This window comes from Vigna unguiculata, chromosome 7 (genome assembly GCF_037176805.1).
Source record: "Vigna unguiculata cultivar grain cowpea cultivar isolate G323 ecotype 2 chromosome 7, ASM3717680v1, whole genome shotgun sequence".
NCBI lineage: Eukaryota > Viridiplantae > Streptophyta > Magnoliopsida > Fabales > Fabaceae > Vigna > Vigna unguiculata.
The window spans coordinates 43448777-43467729 of NC_140798.1; the positions used below are offsets into that span (position 1 = coordinate 43448777).

General features: G+C 27.9%; 3 protein-coding genes and 1 long non-coding RNA gene across 4 annotated transcripts; 1 reads left to right on the forward strand and 3 right to left on the reverse strand.

The window, feature by feature from the left end:
* Positions 1-451: 451 nt before the first annotated feature.
* On the reverse strand, positions 452-1121 carry LOC114189493 (uncharacterized). The gene is made up of 2 exons (XM_028078068.2): positions 875-1121; positions 452-758 (listed from the first exon to the last, which is right to left on the reverse strand). The coding sequence occupies exons 1-2, from the start codon at positions 1059-1061 to the stop codon at positions 568-570; spliced, it is 378 nt and encodes a 125-aa protein (XP_027933869.1). The 5' UTR covers positions 1062-1121; the 3' UTR covers positions 452-567.
* Positions 1122-5009: 3888 nt separating this feature from the next.
* On the reverse strand, positions 5010-5745 carry LOC146884884 (uncharacterized). The gene is made up of 2 exons (XR_014996496.1): positions 5531-5745; positions 5010-5305 (listed from the first exon to the last, which is right to left on the reverse strand). It is a non-coding gene; the product is annotated as an uncharacterized LOC146884884 (long non-coding RNA).
* Positions 5746-9400: 3655 nt separating this feature from the next.
* On the reverse strand, positions 9401-10945 carry LOC114192237 (uncharacterized). Its single transcript, XM_028081890.2, has 4 exons — positions 10575-10945; positions 10244-10270; positions 10063-10137; positions 9401-9975 (listed from the first exon to the last, which is right to left on the reverse strand). Exons 1-4 carry the CDS (start codon positions 10912-10914, stop codon positions 9755-9757), a joined length of 663 nt encoding a protein of 220 aa, XP_027937691.1. The 5' UTR covers positions 10915-10945; the 3' UTR covers positions 9401-9754.
* Positions 10946-14923: 3978 nt separating this feature from the next.
* On the forward strand, positions 14924-15804 carry LOC114189687 (non-specific lipid transfer protein GPI-anchored 26-like). Its single transcript, XM_028078328.1, has 3 exons — positions 14924-15293; positions 15433-15471; positions 15558-15804. The coding sequence occupies exons 1-3, from the start codon at positions 14972-14974 to the stop codon at positions 15704-15706; spliced, it is 510 nt and encodes a 169-aa protein (XP_027934129.1). The 5' UTR covers positions 14924-14971; the 3' UTR covers positions 15707-15804.
* Positions 15805-18953: the final 3149 nt, after the last annotated feature.

The following is an 18953-nucleotide window of genomic DNA, read 5'->3' on the forward strand; positions in this document are numbered from 1 at the left end:
AAACATTCATTTTGGGTAAAAAAAAATCCAAAAAATGTATTACTTTATTTTTGTAAAGTCCATAAAAGAATTAAAAATTACTCTATTAAGAACTTTATCAAATAAAATGTTTTAAGTTTATTTGACGTTTAAAATGTTTAAAATATATTTATTTGAGTTTATTTGATATGAGTTTATTTGATACATTTATGTTTTGATGTTAGCTGAAATATTCTATATGATAATATTTGAGTTGTTTGTCCCGTTTAACATATTTCTGCTTTTAACATTAACATTAGCAAAAAAACGTATCAAATAAACTTAACAAAATTTGATTAAAAATATTAAATCCACACATTTTAAAAGTTGAAAGTTGAGAGACTAAATTTGAATAAAATTTCGAACAAAAATTAATTTCAAATTTTACTCAAAACATATTTAATCCATGAAAAAAAAAAAAAAAAGAAGAGAGTGAGACAAAAATGGATAATATTTAGTTTAATGTGATCTGAGGAAAGGAGGATATGGACATGAAAAAAAGAATATTATGTCCTATGGTTGATGATAAAGCCCCAACCCTACAAGCTCTCAGGTCTCAATACGATAGACTTGCATTTCTGCTGTGTAGTCATTCCCAACAGGTGCTAGAACCTTCCTTGGGAAACCTGGTGCTCCTGCCCACGATGATTCTTCCGCTTCTTCTGTCCATGATGATTCCGGTGCTTCAGCCCACGGTGCTTCTGCCCACGGTGCTTCTGCATGTGCTTCTATCAAACCCGCTGCATATATTTTAAAAAAATCACAAACTCACCATTAATAAATGTTTATCAATTAAATCCTCTACATGTGAATAAATAAAGAAATATTAAAGTATAAATAGATTAAGTTATAATACCCATTTGCATCCCTACGGATGCACAACCGAATTTACAAACGAAGGAGCAAAGCATTGAGGGGCTTTCGCCGCACTGGTTATCAAGGCAACTTTTAACGCATTGACCCATGCTATCTACTTGAGCATCAACACCTGCACCAGCTACGAGGCACACCACCAGCAACACTACAACGTATGTGTTTCCCATTTATTTGTTTTTTCCTTTGTTTTCTTTTGCTGTTGCTGGTGGTTTTCTTTTCCTCCTCACCTCACTTTACTCTTGGAACATAGATGGGTATATATAGCTGTGTAAATCGTTTACGAACCACAAACAGAGTCAATGCCTGTTGCTAAAATTTAGGGTTCATGTTAGTTACACCATCCTAACTTTAACAAAAGAAATTCAAAATCGACTAATTAACATTTAAAATAGCTTGTTTTCTTCCCCTTTTCGCGGTCCATTCCATTAGTTTGCTTTATTCATTATTAAATAAAATTTCTTATAAAAAAATAATATTCAGTTAAATATATTTTCTATATTTAAATTTTGACGTAAAATTAAAATTTGTTAATTATTTACATTCTTTAATACGTTGCAATTGTTAATTATTTACATTCTTTAATACGTTGCAATTCAAATATCAATTTGAAATATCATTTAATAAATTTTAAAGAAATTACATAATTAAATAAAAATATTATATTTATTTACTTTTAAAATTTAAAAATACAAGTTAATAAACTTTGAAATAAAAATAAATTTAAATTTAAACATTAAAAACACATTTCATCCAAATAAATATTCTTAAAAACACAACCGAATTTATAAACTGAAGGTGCAACTACTCTGTCTACTTCCAAGCCGCATTAACTTAATCTTAATAACAGCTTACCTCTTCAGCTATATTAGTTTCATATTTTTCTATAACTTAAACAAATATATAATTTGAAAAATAAATAGTTATTTATTCCTTCAAATTGCAAATATGTAACAGTTTAGGATTCTATCATCAGTGTTTTGTTTTCAATGATAAATACGCAACTACGATAAATTTATTAAAATTAACACTTAAGATTTATGAAGGCCTCCTTTGTATATTTTTTTTTCATATCTACAGCAGTAGAATCAATTTTGTAATTTTATTTTTAAATTTCAAGAGATATTATCTAGGATCCTAACTAAACTATACTATGTTTTGATATCTAAGAGAAATATTATATTATATTATATATATATATATATATATATATATATATATATATATATATATATATATCACCAAAAAATCATGGGTACCTAATTTCAATAAAAGTAAGTACCTTTTTGTTGGGATGAGTAATAATATTAAGATAAGTGGAAGTATTAATGTTTTCATTATTATTTTGTACATGTAAGAACAACCCTTCAAGAATTTGCAGTGAAGTTTGAAAAGGTGGCCAAGCCATAATTGGTTGGAATTTAGTATTGGATCCGATGTTGAACATTATATACTGTATATATTTACAAGGAATTACATCCTTAAAAACTGCATTATAACATTGTTTTGATTTGAAAGATTTGGATATACTGTATTATTATTTGGATAATGAGGTTGTTCTTCTTTCAAAGTTTTTTTTTTTACTTGTCTAAGTATACTATTGAACTATTTGAGTGTGTTCAACTTATTGAGAACAAAATTGTTAATACTCCTCTTGAGACAAGTATATGATATTTCTTATAAGATGGTATTCCTTTGACTAATTTTACTTTATATTAAACTATTGTTGGAAATCTGGTTTATCTTATTATGTCTCGTCCAGACATTGCACATGTTATTCATGTTAGTCAGTTTATTTAAGTTTCTACAACAGTTCATTGGGGTGTTTTTCTTCGTATTTTGAAGTATCTTTGGGACACTCAATTTTAGTCCCTTTTGCTTTCTCCTACGTCCTCTTTAGACTTGTGTGCCTATTGTGATGCGGATTTGAATGGTGATCCTGATAATCGAAAATTCACTACTGGATGGTGTATTTTTCTTAACAATTCACTTATATCATGGAAGAGTAAGAAACAAGATGTTACATCTCGATCCTCCACAGAAGCTGAGTATCGCATGATGACTTTGACTACCTATGAGATTATTTGGCTGCGTTGGTGACTTGCAGATATAGGTGTCTATTTGAAAGATCCTACGCCTCTACATTGTGACAATAAAAATGTTATTCATATTCTTCGCAACTCTGTTTTTCATGAGTGAACCATGCATATTGAACAGATTGTCATTTTACTTTATCATCTTCAACTTGGCACTGTATCTTTACCATTTGTTCCTTCGACTCTACAGATTGCAGATATATTTACCAAGTCACACTCCGTTTTGTATTTTTTATTTGACAAACTCACAATGCTAAATGCATTCAGAGTTTGAGGGAGATGTTAGCATAGACACGTGTTTTATGCCCATTTACTTGTGATTTATAGAATTAATTTGGTATGTTTAAATAACACACATAACATTTTATACGGAGTCAATACTATACAATTCTCTTATTCATATATTTCTTTATTTTCTACAAGTGTACTGGTAAACTATTTTCTTTTTAGAAATTTATATTCTAAAACTAGATTCAATAAGGCTTCCAATCATATAAATTTAAAAATTTTAGAACAAAGATAATTTATATAAATTTTCTTTCAAGCTACTGAAATTAAAATTATCATATTGCGAAACGATGAAAAATAGAGATGTCAACCGACGGTGCTATATGACTTTAACTATCTTACCCTTATATCCTAAATAAAAATTCATCCACATCTTTATATCTAAGAAAACAAAATATCATCCTTATCCCACGAATATAGCTATGCACGATATTAACCCTTAAATTGAGAGAATAAGATATTTTGATTTGAAAAAATAATAATTTATAAATATATTAAAAAATAATATATCTTTGTTCTATAAATAATAGAATAATTGTTCTAAAAACTATTTAATTTAATAAAATTAATGTTTACATTTGATAAAATAATAACAAAATCACACAAGAAAAAAAAAGTATGTAATTCAGAAAAACAAAACTAAGAATTAGATAGAATAATTTATAGGTTACGTAATATAAACTATGATGATTTTTTTTTAATCGGCAAGTATAAAGTGTAAATATGTATTTAAATAGGAACACTTGGGGTACTCCAACCCTTATATACAATTTATATACATTGGTACATTGTTTCTGAAAAACTTTATTCCTGATATATTGATATTCTACCAAGAGTTAATTTTTACATCCTATTATTGTGTCATCCTCTGTTTTCCATCTTAATAACAATATTGCTATTACAAATGTATGTGTATGTGAAAAGTCGATGATATCTTCACACCACCACTCATATTTCAGCTAACACTTGGATAATTTATCATAAAGATGATTTATCATATTTTTCACATGGTTCGTCTTCTATTACAAATCATTTCCCTTAAAAAAAAATCTCTAAACTATATTGTCTGAGTTCTATTAACTACAAAATGTCCTATTGTATATATGTTCGATAATTATTTATACGTAATTGCATGTATAAGCATATTATTGCAAAGTTTTAATGCATTGCACAGAACATAAATACCAGTCAGAATATGAGAATGATGCTTTTTTTATTTTTACTTCTTATCCATGCCCAAATCCTCAGTTGAGCCAAACATAGAATTTCTTCTTCATCCACCTTTATTTTTCTAAACACAACATTATGATGATTGTTTTAATAATTTAAAATTGAGACAAAAATAAAACAATATATATACATATATATATATATATATATATATATATATATATATATATATTCTCATATTTAATTTAAAAAATCAAATATTACACATATTTGTATATATTATTAAAAGATTTTTCCTTAAAAAACGAGTAATTTAAATAATATTTATTAAAATGATTTATTTGCCCGTCACCCATAATGCAAATCAATTTTTTTTTAAAAATTGTTTTACGCTTGAATTCATAATAAATAATTTAATTATATTAAAAAATAAATAGTTAAAATAGAAAATATATATGTTATTCTCTCTTTTCTCTCTCCACGCAAACACAAACAAAATATATAATACTAATGAAGAAAACAAAGTGTATATTTGGTGGAAAAGAAAAGAAAAGAAGAAGAAAGTGAGAAGAAGATGGATAATATTTCATTTAATGATAGTTGATAATTGGAGGAAAGGGGGATTAGGACATGAATAAAAAGATCATGTCCTCTTGTTGATGAGAAAAACCCATGTTAAGCCCGAGTAAATATATTTTCCCCAACCTATGCTACAAACTGAGGCCTTATTATTCAAAACCCAGAATTGCATTCCTTAGTCTTTCACCAATGTGCTTGTACCTTCCTTGAGAATTGTGGTGCTTCTGCCAATGATGATTCTGGTCCTTCTGCCCACACTCCATGTGATTCTACTAAATTTGCTGCATTATGTTTTAAAATCACAAACTCAACAATAATAAATGTTTATCAAATTACACATAAACATGAATAATCTAATGCCTTATGATCCTTAACAATTTTGCTGTTCGACAGTGGAATCTAAACCCTAAAAGAAGAAGAAATGATTTTCTTTATTGGTTAAAACAGTTTAGGGTTTATTAAACTTTGTTATTTGAATATACATAGAAAACAAAAAATGATCTTACTTGACATCCCTGCAGCAGAACAACCGAAGCCACAGAGGAACTTGCAAAAGTTTGAGGGGTTCTCGCCGCAGTCAAATGAGACACAATGCTCAAAGCATGGTTGTTGTGTTTCTTGAGCATCGACACTTGCAGCGGTTATGAGGCACACCACCAACAACAATGCAACGTATTTGTTTGCCATTGTTGTTGGTGGTTTAAAATTTTATTTTCCTCCTTCCCCTACCTTAGTTTTGGAAGACAGATGAATATATATAGTTTTATAAATGCTTTGTGAACCACAAACAAAGTCAACGTCTGTTGCTAAAACTTGGGGTCCTTTTTACTTCCTAACTTTAAGAAAATAATTTGGAAACGAGCTGATTAATAATTTAAAAACCTTGCTTTCTTCCACCTTTCGTGTTCCAACGCCAGTTTGCAGTGTGATTAATCAATCTCTCACGTGCCCAAGTGAGAAGATATTTATGTTGTAAACCTAATTTACTCATAACGAAAAGTTACTATAACCTTTTCTTCCTTTCTACAGGAAGTTTTACATTGACTAAAGATAAGGTCAATTTATAATATATAGGTGGATACAATCCTCATCTTATAAATTGATTTTGTAGAGTTGAATTAGATTTAAAATTCACTTTTAACGCTTTTAACAACAAAAAATGACACAGAATTCTTATTTTCTTCATTGTAATTACTCGGATTACTTGTATATAATTGATCAAATCGGGTAGAAACTTGCTTCTAATTTTTCATGTTAAAAGGGTGCAAATTTTTTAATAGATAATTATTTTGAGAACCTAAAATCTTATTTACTAGCTCAATATCGAATGCTTTAATAATTTGTATTCTCAATTTTTTTTATCTGAGTTACTCAATTTTTTTATTCGATTTCTGTTGGGAACTACCACCAATGCCTCACTTATATATAATACTAAAAATGATAAAATGATTGTCATCAAAACTTTTGTAATAGAGACAATGGTGTGGACTTCTATAGCTAAAGTTAATAATGAAGAAATCAAATATTTAGTACTAATACCTAGTCACATGCTTTAAACTTAATAGATTTGGTCAACCTGCAACTCAATTTTCTTCTCTTTTTTTTTAATTTTTTAGTTTATGCTCATTTTTGTAATTTATCTTTTACAAAATAACATTGTGAGTACAATAGTGTAAAATGTCCACGGTGTTGGTTGGCCAAAAAAAATGACAAAAATTATGCACAATAAGATCTTATGTGTTGTACCTTGCTCCGCTCTACTATACACTCCAGCAACATCCTTAAAAAAAATTAAGTATTCATTAATATTATTTCATATTGATGATGAAGTGATCATACAAATAAAATAAGCTTTAAAGTAGAAGTCCTATTCATGGTCAAATATGTTGAAATTTACAATTGAAATATTGGCAAATAACAATATTCAAATTGTTAATTTTTTTTTTATCGGCAAAGTATAAGTATTTATATGTATAGTGGAGTACTTGGGGTACTCCAACCCATATACAAAAAATATATATAAAGTGTTCCCGATCATTCTACCTTTATATATCAAGGTTAATGACATGTACATTTAGTATCAAAGATCCCTACCAACCAAACAAATGAAAGTGTTTCTATCACATCTATAACTCGTAAAGCGATATAGATTTATGTGTGCATTCAAATTGTTAATATGGTTTTTCATTGATATAAACTCACTCATTTGAAAGCATAGAGTTTTTTCTTCAAAAATATTATTAAGTCTCTGAAGTGATTCTTTGAACTGGAACCTATTTTCAGATAGCCAGAGTATACACTTTAGTTATATTACTTTTCAACTTGTTTTTACATGTCATATTTTTGGTAAGGTTTGAAATTGTTTTGTATGTATAATACAATCTTTTTAACCTCTTAATTTGCCAATGTAATGTAATCTTTGAGCACAGTAAACTTAATAAGGGAGAGGAGCATAAAAAGTGTTAATTTCTTGTTTTTTTTTTTTATTTATGTTGTGTACGCAGGTTAACGTAATCTAATAGTTTATAATATGTCTAAAATCTATAAAATAGTATAGGATTATTATAACTGTATGCATGAAAAGTATTATTAGATTCTTAGGTATAATACATGTATGATTCTATGTTTTCACTTTTTTTTTTTATCAACAAAGAATGAATTAAAATTAAAAGAACACTTAAGGAGTGTTCTAACCCTTATACAAAAAGTTGTCCTGTATACATTGATGCACTAGTATGGCATCATAGTACTAGCTAAATATATATCTGCCAAACCCACAAAATGACAATGGAAAACTACTTGAAATCCTCAAAACAAATCGAATATATGCATCATTGACACGAAATTCTAACTTGTTGACTCACACTAGCCCTGAAACGTATATTCATTATTGTTATCCCAGCTCCTTTATACAGCAGCCATATTTAAAGCATTTCAAATATAAGCATTATACTGTACTGTAGTAATGGCCAAAACACCAAAACAGTGGTGAGGACTACAATATTTTTATCTTTGTCTGCAACCGTTCCTTTGCTACACTTCCCTCTACATATTCCACTGCATCTTTAAGAAACAGCTTCTGACATAGTGTATAATGTGCAATTGTGAGCCAAGATAACTATTATATTCTCTTACAAACTTCCCTCTATGTTTTCACTCTATCAATTAGTGTCAAAGTTTTTCCTCATTACGACTTTTTTACTATAATTTTGTATGTTCCTTTAAGGTAAAACTGATGGTTGGACAATGCGATTAGCATATAAGGAAATACAAATTAAAGACATGGATATTGATAATTAGTTGTGGTAGACATTATCTAACGATGAATGTTGATAGACCAATACATACATCGGTATCTACAGGAACTAAAATGTATCCTCAAACACCTGTTGATAGGACAAGATGCAAAACATAATTATGTGGATTATTTTGTGAAGAAACTTTACAAAAAAATCCTATAAAGATATGGAGTGGACTGTCAAGACATGATACATTACATTGGACATACTACAACTAGACTCAACCTTGCTATATGAGATGTTTGTATTTACAATTGGACTGTCCTAATGGATGAATACATGTTAGGACTTTTTGGTATATAAACGTACTGATTATTTTGGTTGATTGAAGGTACACTATATTATGAAAAAAATTTATATTTGTATACGGGTTGGAACACCTCTAATGTTTCAAAATATATACAATATATTTGTTGATAAAAAGAACGTAATTTAATTATTTCATTAATTTAATATTATTTTTGTTAATAAAGGAAAAGTTATATTTTTGTTGCAACATTTGTTTCACAACGATAAATGTTATTAACTTTTGTAGTTATAATCTTTTTTACCATTTCTAATTATTGACGTTTAATAATTCATTTCAGCTATATTATTTTGTTACTTTTATGACTGATGCAATTTAATAACAACTAAAACAGGTGTGTGTAAAAAAGAAAATGCATCTGTAGTGCAATGAACAAAATTTTTCGAGCGATGATAAATTTACTATTAAATTTGTTTTATTATGCTGTTTTTTTATGTTGATGATAACATAATGAGTAGAAATACTGTCATATGGATTACAAAGTAGCTCTCCGAATTCTGTTATATATTGTCTTTTTGATGTTTTAGGTTGAGATTATTTGTTTTTCATTGATATTTTTTTGATGTTGGAGTCATGTTGTTAATTTATATGTACAGATTCTGTACTTTCTGTATAAGAATTAAAATATCTCTCAAATATTTTCTTTAACTAATATTTATTTTTTGTTGATAAAAAAATAATAAGTAATGAGTAGAAATGCCCTGTGTTGCATCGTTTAATACATCATTTACCTTACATAAAACAACTAAAACAAATGGATAAATTCGAGCATGTCTCACATATAGAGTCTAGTAAAGTCACCATGAAGTTACGAAACCAGACAGAGCATTCAGTTTCATATACCTCACAAAGTAACAGTATCAAATAATAAAAAACTGGTAGTGTAAAAAAAAAAAAATAACAAGAACTTGGAGGCTGAAGAAATAACAAGAACTTCAGTTTCCAAACTTATATACATTACAGCACAAAAGTTCATCAACAAAAAAAACATTACCAAGCAATTTATGATGAATAAATATTCCCCAAATGTGGGGTCTGAAACATTCTTAAATCTAACAAAAAGGCACACTGGAAAGAATATATTTATATATGTTTGGTGTTCACAAGATGCTCCAAACTACAACCTAGTAGTATTTGAGAAGAGCAAATCCGAGTGCAATGAAGAGAAGATAAGGAGGGGCATTGTAAGATGTCACGGCAGATGATGGAGTGACATTAGTGCGGCCACTGCCTGTTGATGGGTTACCAGAATCCGCTGATGGAGAAGGTGGAGTCAAAAGAGAAGAAGGTGTATCAGATTGTGGTGCCAGAGACGGTGAAGTTGGTGAGGGGAAAACGGTGGAACCTATGCAAAAGGCAAAATGGAGTATGATATGTTAGTATCAAATCAGAGAAGTTTTTTTATCTGATGTTACTGAAAGGAAATATTAACCTTGAGGACTAGGGGTTGGAGAAAATCCAGAGGAAGCTGATGCAGGCGAAGGTGAAGGTCCGAGAGACACTGGTCCTGCGCAAGTTTGATAAAATCATTCAAAAACTTAGTTACATGTGAGAAAATGTTTGTATAAGAACTTTGAGTAATATGTTCATGGAAGTTAGGTGTTTTAGCATACCAGGAGCAGGAAGTGGTGAACCCGAGGCTGCAAAATAAGTAGAAAAAGAAGAAAAAAAAAACTCCTTAATTAGCTTTACTGATCAACAAAATTAAGAATAAAATCTAGGATGAATTGTACTTTAAGGAGGTAAATTAGTATTTTTTTTTTCAGCTTAGAATTTCATATTTTCAGATTTCACTCTCACTGTTAAGTTTCTTGAACTTCAGTAAAAAACAAACGTATAACTACAACTCTAATTATGGTTAATAAACTTACCAATAGCAATAGGAAAAAAATGAAAGACAGTTTTTAGAAGAATATATGAGTGGAGAAAATGAAGAAAAGGAACCTTTGCATTGGAGTGGGACCCCAGGCATGTTGCAGGCACGAGGGAGAGAAATGGCTAAGGTTCGATTGAGAGGTATTCTGAAGGGAACGCTGCCGGTGACAATGAGACACAAACACTGCATGCCCCCATTTGTGAGGGACTTGAGGGCACTACAGCACTCCGTCGTCGGCGAGGTTCCGTTGCCACTGCTATTTGTTAGAAAATTCATACAAGGTGTGAAGAAACTCCCTACCATCGATGCGTTACACGGCGTGCTGATTTGACCGTAGCTTGGCGCAACCATCAACAGAGCCATAGCTAACACCACACCTATGCGGGAGAGAGACCCAAAACCTGCCATGGTAGAGGAATTTGTAGAAGAGGTGGAGAGAAAAATGGTGGTTGGGTTAAGACATGGTTAGGGGAATTTATAGATGGAAGGCATGAAGATGAGAAGTGAAGAATTTGAAGAGTCAAAGTTGGTTTAGAAGCTCAACTACCGTAACCAATGAATGCAAAATGAAAGAGTTTGAAGTAGGTGGGATTGGCGTGTTTGTGAGCAATGCAGAACCCAGTTTGGGTAAGCATTCTAAGCTCACCAAGTGCCATCTAAAACTTCCTACCACAATTTTCTCTGCTTCCTCCAATTCTTTCATCATCTCTCAACTCATACAATGCTTTTTTTTTTAGTTCACCTGTTCCCTTCATAACCCACTATTTCTTTCATAATACATCATCTTCAATTTCTCTTTTCTTCCCATTTTTTTTTTCATTTTTTTGGATAAAACTTCTGTGAGCTTCTCAATTAATTTACGTTTTATTAAATATATTACCTTCTACTGATTTTTTTTTTAGTTTTTTTATAGCTTAAACTTTAACCTTCTAACCAATGGAAAGAACGAATGCTTAGATTTTATCATTTCAGAAATTAATTTCAAAAGATAAAATTCATTATAACGTGTTATTTTTATATTTTGTCAATTATAAAGAATGATATATAAACATATAAATGTTAACATATGTTACGTTAATTTTAATTGTAAATTTATTTATTTATACGTATTTTGTAAACTACTTTTTTAATTTATTACATAAGTTTAATTTCATTAAATATAATTAAAAATTAAAATTTCATTTTATTTTATTTTTTAAATTAAATAATAATATTTTACTATTTTTAGTGCAGAAATGTATTTAAAATATTTATATTATAGTTTTAATAAAATATTTTTTCTGTAATACCTTCTATTAGTATAATCACTCTACTAATTTAAAATATTCCAAATTCGATATTAAGAAAAAAACAACGTAATAGCTATTTTAGAAATGACAAAAATCCGTAACGGATAGTTTAATATTTATGGATATTTATTTTCTCTAAAAATTTAAATTTAAAATTTAATTTATATTTTATTAAGTTTAATTTAATTTAAATTTAATTTAATGTATATTTTATTATATTAAATTTAATTAAAATTAAAATTTAATTCATATTTAATTATAATTAAAACTCAATTTATTTTTAATTTAATTTATATTTTATATTTTTATGTTTTATAATTTTATTTAAATTTTATTTTAAAAATTTATAAAATATCTTTTTTAATATTTGTAAATATTTTTTAAACGGGTATCACCGATAGATATCAGATTAATTTTTTTTCATAAGTTGGATTATAAGAAAGTATCTGTGTCCAATTTAACGTGTTGTCGTTCCTAACTTATATGTATTACAATATTCCTTCTATCTTCATAAATCAATACACACTCAATATAATTAGTTATCCATAAACAAAGGGAGGCAGTTCAAATTTAAAAATATAAAGAAAATAATGTCTGGTTTTTGTTTGAAACAGAGTTGTTTTCAATATACATAAACTTGTAATTTCATAACACATAAGTTGATGTTTTCATTTTTCTGCTCGCCATAAGCTTCCTTCTCTCCAACCTTTTGTACTCTTTCAAGAACTCATCTATATATCGACACGTTTCTTGATTTCTTCATATTTCTTTCTTTCTTTAAGAAACTTCTCAACTACAAATTGTAAGATTGCAGACAGATCATTCTGTCATTTTAGAAACAAATGATTGGTATAATAATTGTGTAATTAAGTAAAATTTAGTAAATAAATGTTTTTTATATAATAATTATAATTAACTAAGCGTTGTTGGTAGTAAATAAATGTAGTCAATAAATTACGTTAGTGTAATTGAAGTCAAACTTTTATCATATGGCAGCAAATAAAGTAGTTAAAGAAGAAAATATCCTATACAATAGAGTTTGTTTGACTACCACCATGTTGAACTTGTTAAATGTTAGAAAATATTTGTTCGGTAGATACTTTTATTTACAATGTACACTTGAAGACAAACAATTTCTTTACCAATTTGAAAATTTTCTAAACATCGTTAATCGTAACATTTTTATCTTTATTTAACTATGTATTTTTATAAAATTTAACAATAAATTAATTATCTTTAACCAGTATTCTAAGGAACATTCTCCTAATAACAATATCAATATTAATATTTATAGTTAATTAATAATTAAAAAATTATTGTAATAAATTGTGAAATAAATATATAACTTTCAATAGAATTTTCAATTTTTCAATAAGATTAAACACCAAAACATATATATAGTAATCACAAACGTATTGTTGCATTAAATATTCAAACTGATCTGGTGAATAAAAGTAATAAATTTGAAAAAAAAAAAAACTCTGTTTCTAATAAAACTGAAAACTGAACTTATAAGTAATAATGACAATATCAATAATATTATTAATATTTATAGTTAATTAATAATTTAAAATTTTGTTGCAATAAGTTATGAAATAAATATATATCATTCAACAAAGTTTTAAATTTCCAATAAAAATCAAACCTCCAAATATATCCATAATAATTGCAAACATGGAAACAAATCGTAAAATGATTAAATATAATAGATTATCACTTATAAATATTTGACTTAAAAATATATTTTCCATTTTTTAAAATTATAATTCAAGTACAGAGTTTCACAGTAATTTAATTTTTTAAAATTAAAATAATAAAACTAATTAAAAGTTTGCCAAAATAATCGACTTTATGCAATTAACTTCACTTGATTATTATTTTTGTTTGATTTAAACAGTCCAAAGATTCATTCTATCGTCGTAAATAAATAAATTAATTAAAATTTACATAAAAAAATCACATATGTTTAATATTTGATTTGTTTTATTCAATAATATTATCTCTTTATTCAAATACATAGTATGAAGACATAAAAAAAAAGGGAAGTTTTTTACATTAATAATAATCGATAATTCTTTTCTCTTTTTATAAAAGACATCAACTAACTTGACATTTCATTCTAAAAAAATCATATGATTCCAAAAAAGAAACATATATAAAAGTAAAATGCATGTCATTGCTATAACATTAACTAAATGTTCACAATTTTAAGTAGTCAATCCTGGATAACAGAAGATGACCACTATTACAAACAATTTACATAATTTATATCATACACACAAGTACTAAAAATAGACACATTGACATAATCAGTGAGTTAAATCCATTACCATTATCACTAATACTCAAATCAAATATAATCAAAGTGAAGTTATTTTTTCAATCAATGTCCTACATGTTACAAATACGAATTTATAAATAACATAAATAAAGTTATATACCTAAAGGATGTCGTGTCATTTTAACTTCAATTAATTTTTTTATTATGATCATTATTAGAATGTGAACGTATTCATATTTTTATAGCTTAAATTTTATCCTTCTAGACAATGGAAAGAACGAAAATGCTTTAGATTTTGTCATTTCAGAAATTGATTTCGAAAGATAAATTTTATTAAAACGTGTTATAACTTTTATTTTGTCAATAACAAAGAATAACATATAAACATGTAAATGTTAATATATATTACGTTAATATTAATTGAAAATTTCTTTATTGATACGTGTTTCGTAAACTACTTTTTTAAATAATAATTGTTTGCAAACAGTTTTTTATTGACGTACATTTGTATTAAATATATCACATTAGCATTAAATTATATATTTCAATTTGATCTCAAATATTAATTTCATTTAGGTATAGATTCAATCAATATGATACAGAAGAATTTTTAATTTTTAATTTAATTAAATCTTTACTGATGGTATTTAAAATTTAAAATTTATAATTAATATAAATTTATTTATTCCTTTTACATTATATATACATTTGATACTTTAATCTATTCAAGTAATAATCTATATTTCCATTCACGTAACCAGCCCTTTATATTTTTTTTTTCCTCTTTCTTTCCCCTTCATCCCTATAAAAACCCTCCTTCCCCGACCGCCATACCAAACACAAACAATTTTATTCTGAATTCAAAGGATTCCATTGCATCAAACTAAGCATTCCAATGGCAGAAGAAATGATGAAGATGGGTGTGGTTTTGGTAATCATGAGCGTGCTGTGTGCAGGTGCTGCGGCACTATCATCAACCTGCGAAACTGTGTTGGTGAGCCTGTCACCGTGCCTGAACTACATCGACGGCAACTCCTCCACCCCTTCTTCAGGCTGCTGCACTCAGTTTGCCACTGTTGTCAGCTCAGAGCCACGGTGCCTCTGTGAGGTTCTTAACGGCGGAGCATCTTCATTGGGAGTCCCAATCAACCAAACCAAAGCTCTCACCTTGCCTACTGCTTGCAAGGTCCACACCCCACCCATCTCTCGCTGCAATGGTAAGATAAAAAGGTTTACACAGATTACTCACAATCATCCTCCTTCATAATGATTCTAAATTACCATTCACATGTCACTACATTAAATCAAATCATATGTATTTGTTATGATTAATTTGCGACATGTGATTTTCAACAGCTACTTCGCCAGCCGAGTCTCCGCATTCAAGTCCATCAGGTACATCATGTTTATTCAACTATAGTTTATGAAGGGTATTTAGTTGTGCACCTTAATTAACCATTCAATTTGACGATAAATAGCAGGAACTGGTTCCAAAAAGGTGCCCCCCCCAGATAATGCTTCGTCCATGCCCCCTGCAGAAAATGCTTCGTCCGCTGCAAATTCCGTCAACTTTTCTGTTCCTCTGCTGTTTCTGGTTCTTGCATCAACATTTGCCACACTGGTTCGTTGATGCGTTGCCGTCTCTTTCAGAATGCTCTATATTTTTTTATTTGTTCTTGATTATTCTGGTTTTGGATATGTCATGGGGTTTTAGGACCGCTACTTATTTTCAATAAGGTCATCAATATAATTTTTTACATTAATAATTTGTTATAATATGAAAATTTGTAATATAAAGTACGTGGATCATAACTCACGATAAAAATTATACACAAACTATATAAATATATCGTATCGAAGTAAAATACTAAATTACTTATATTTTCTTTTATAAATCAAAGTTAAATTAGTTAGTTTATTAACATGATAATGTTTTTCACAAAAAATTAACATAACAAAATTTTAAACTACATATACTCACAAGAAGAATTACTTTTTCAACCAAACATTCTAAAATGTAATAAACTTTACAAACTTGGTATAAATAAAAGTTTGTACTCTTAAAAAATCTGAACTATTCACATATTTATCCAAACTTCCTCTCAAAATAGAATAATCCCTAACTTTAATCACTTTTCCATACAAAAAACGCATTCATTTAATATTTGATATTTTTTATTCAAATATTATTTCCAAAGCATTTATACATTAAAAAAAATAAAAAGACATTTATATTGCATGACACACACCTAAAATTATATATATATATATTTTGAGAAATTCAAATACAAAATATGAAGTCGTGAAAAAAAAAAGAAAGTTTTGTATATTAATAATAATTGAGAATTCCTTTTCTTTTTATAAGAAAACATTAATTAAGTTGATATTTCATTCTAAGAAAATCATATGCTCAAAAAAAAAAAAAAACACATAAAACAATTTTCCTCTAGGCCAAATAACGCTTGAAATATAAAAGCATAAGTTATGTGCAAATGAAACTAAAATGCATGCCATTGTTCAAAATTTTAAGCAGTCAGTCACATAATTTGCTTCATACACATACATAAGTACTAAAAATAGACAAAATTAAAGACATGGTCATAATGAATACCAAAATTCATTGCTAATGTCACTAACATTTAAATCCAATATAATATCGTGTATTTGTTTAAATGGGAGAAGGGTCGATCTAAAAAGGTAAAAGGGTGCTGAAAAAGAAATAAAAAAATTATTAAAACCCCAAAAAAGGGGTGAAGTTTGGTTTCTAATGTTGCTTCAAATTCAAAGGAGCCAAAGCACTTGTGTGTTAACACAACAAAAAATTTAATATAAAATATTTATAATTGTCAATATTAGGTTTCATCAACTTTATTTTTTATGCATTCACAATCGATTCAATTCTATATATATTCATGTAAAAATCAACTCACAAATATATTAAAATTTTATATTTAGTAACATTGAGCCTATGATAACTCATCAAATCCTAATTATTTGAATCCTAAAAAAATGATATTGTGCATTACGTTTAAAAGTCTTTAACTTACTAATAAATCATGTTCTATCCCCATATACAATCCCCATTAGATATTTAATTTTAATTCTAAATTTAAAAGACATTTTCCAACAACTAAAAAATCAATAATCAAGCCATGAGATCAAACCATAACAAACATTAAGCATATAAATCAAATACTATCATAGAAATCGAAAAACATGTGTATTAACATCACAAAATACACAAGAACTTCATTTATTACATGTAAGATCAACAATAGGTTTAGCTCTCCATGGTGGAGAACTTAAGGCTTTCAAATTGAAGGAATGAGAAAGAAATTTAAACCATAGAGAATAAACATTCCCTCTCTTAAGGTTCTGGCAATTGTTCATGCTTCAATTGTACCTCTCATTCGTATCTCTATCTCCAATTTTGTAGTTTATCATCCTCTCTAATCCAAAAAGAGCAAAACTATCATAGATGAAGAAAGAGACTAAAAAAGGAGACTAAATTAATAATTCAACTTAATTACAACTTATATATACACGTTAATTATTTTTTTTTTAGAATATATACATCAAGTCACTATACCTAAATGTAAAAATGTAAAAAAAAAATTGAATATTTAGGTGGAGTGTAAAAAATAAAATAATTTGAGTATTTAGATAGAGTGTTTTGATGTATAAATTATAAAACAATGTTTTAACATGTATATATAATTAAGATTAATTACTAATTTAGTTTCATTGGATAGGCAAATTTGGATTGTTTTAAAAAATGTAAGGATTAAATTGAATCAAAATTTTAAATAGAGAGACTAAATTCAATTTTTTTTAAACAATTAAATGATCAAATTGAATCTTTTTAAAAAAATTGAAGAACTAATTTAAATCCAAACATAATAAGAGAATCAGAGTGAACCAAACTAATAAATCAGAAAAATTAGAATATACACCTAAACTGGATGTCAATATCATTTTTAACTAAAATAAAAATAAAAATTGAGTACCAAAACCTCTTTCATTTCTCTTAGTTCGTCTAAATTATTTTTTAAAATGTCCAATTCAAAGTCCTTCACAGAAGTGTAGACTTGGCTACAGTCAATTCTTTGTGTAAACATATCCAGTTTTCGTTGAAGTTTAAATTCTTGCGTTCTTGTTCGACTTTACATTATAAAGAACTAATCTGCATTAAAGACACCATTAAGCCACTTATTAAACATCATCTTAGATAAAAACATTTAATTAAAATAAAGAGTTCCAATATTCTATGTTGCCTAGTCTTCACTCTTCTTCTCAAACTCTACGTCTCACAAAAACTTAAGACGGCCTAAAACTATGCAAAGAGCTACTTTATGCAAGTCTGAGGTGCCGCGTTTTTTTTTTTGTGTTTTTAATTTTCTTTTGTTTTGATTTATTTTTTTGAGTTTTCTGATTGGTTCATGTGTTAGATGTTTCATTTTGTTCCTTTTGTACATTGTATATTTCATAGATAACAGGGCATTGCATGCAACACAATTGTGATTTTGGTTGGAATTAGAAGACAGTTGTTGATCGTAATTGCAAGAGAATGCCAAATTCAATTTCTCTGAAACTGCTCGGTTACGTCTAAAATGCGAAATAGCATTGTTTCTTGACGCTGTTCTCATCCCACAAATTTCTTCTGTTCATATTATTTATTATGTGATCCAAATTTCAAAAGATTGAGCGTAACAGAGACGTAGTTCGTTTCAAAGGTTTGATGCTCAATTAGTCAAACATAACTGACACGCCCACAAGACCACAATAAAGTTCACCGTCCTCAACGGTATAAAATGTCTCATAGATTTTTCCAAATTTTCCTAATTCATAAAGACCAAACATTAAATTGCCGTGTTTGA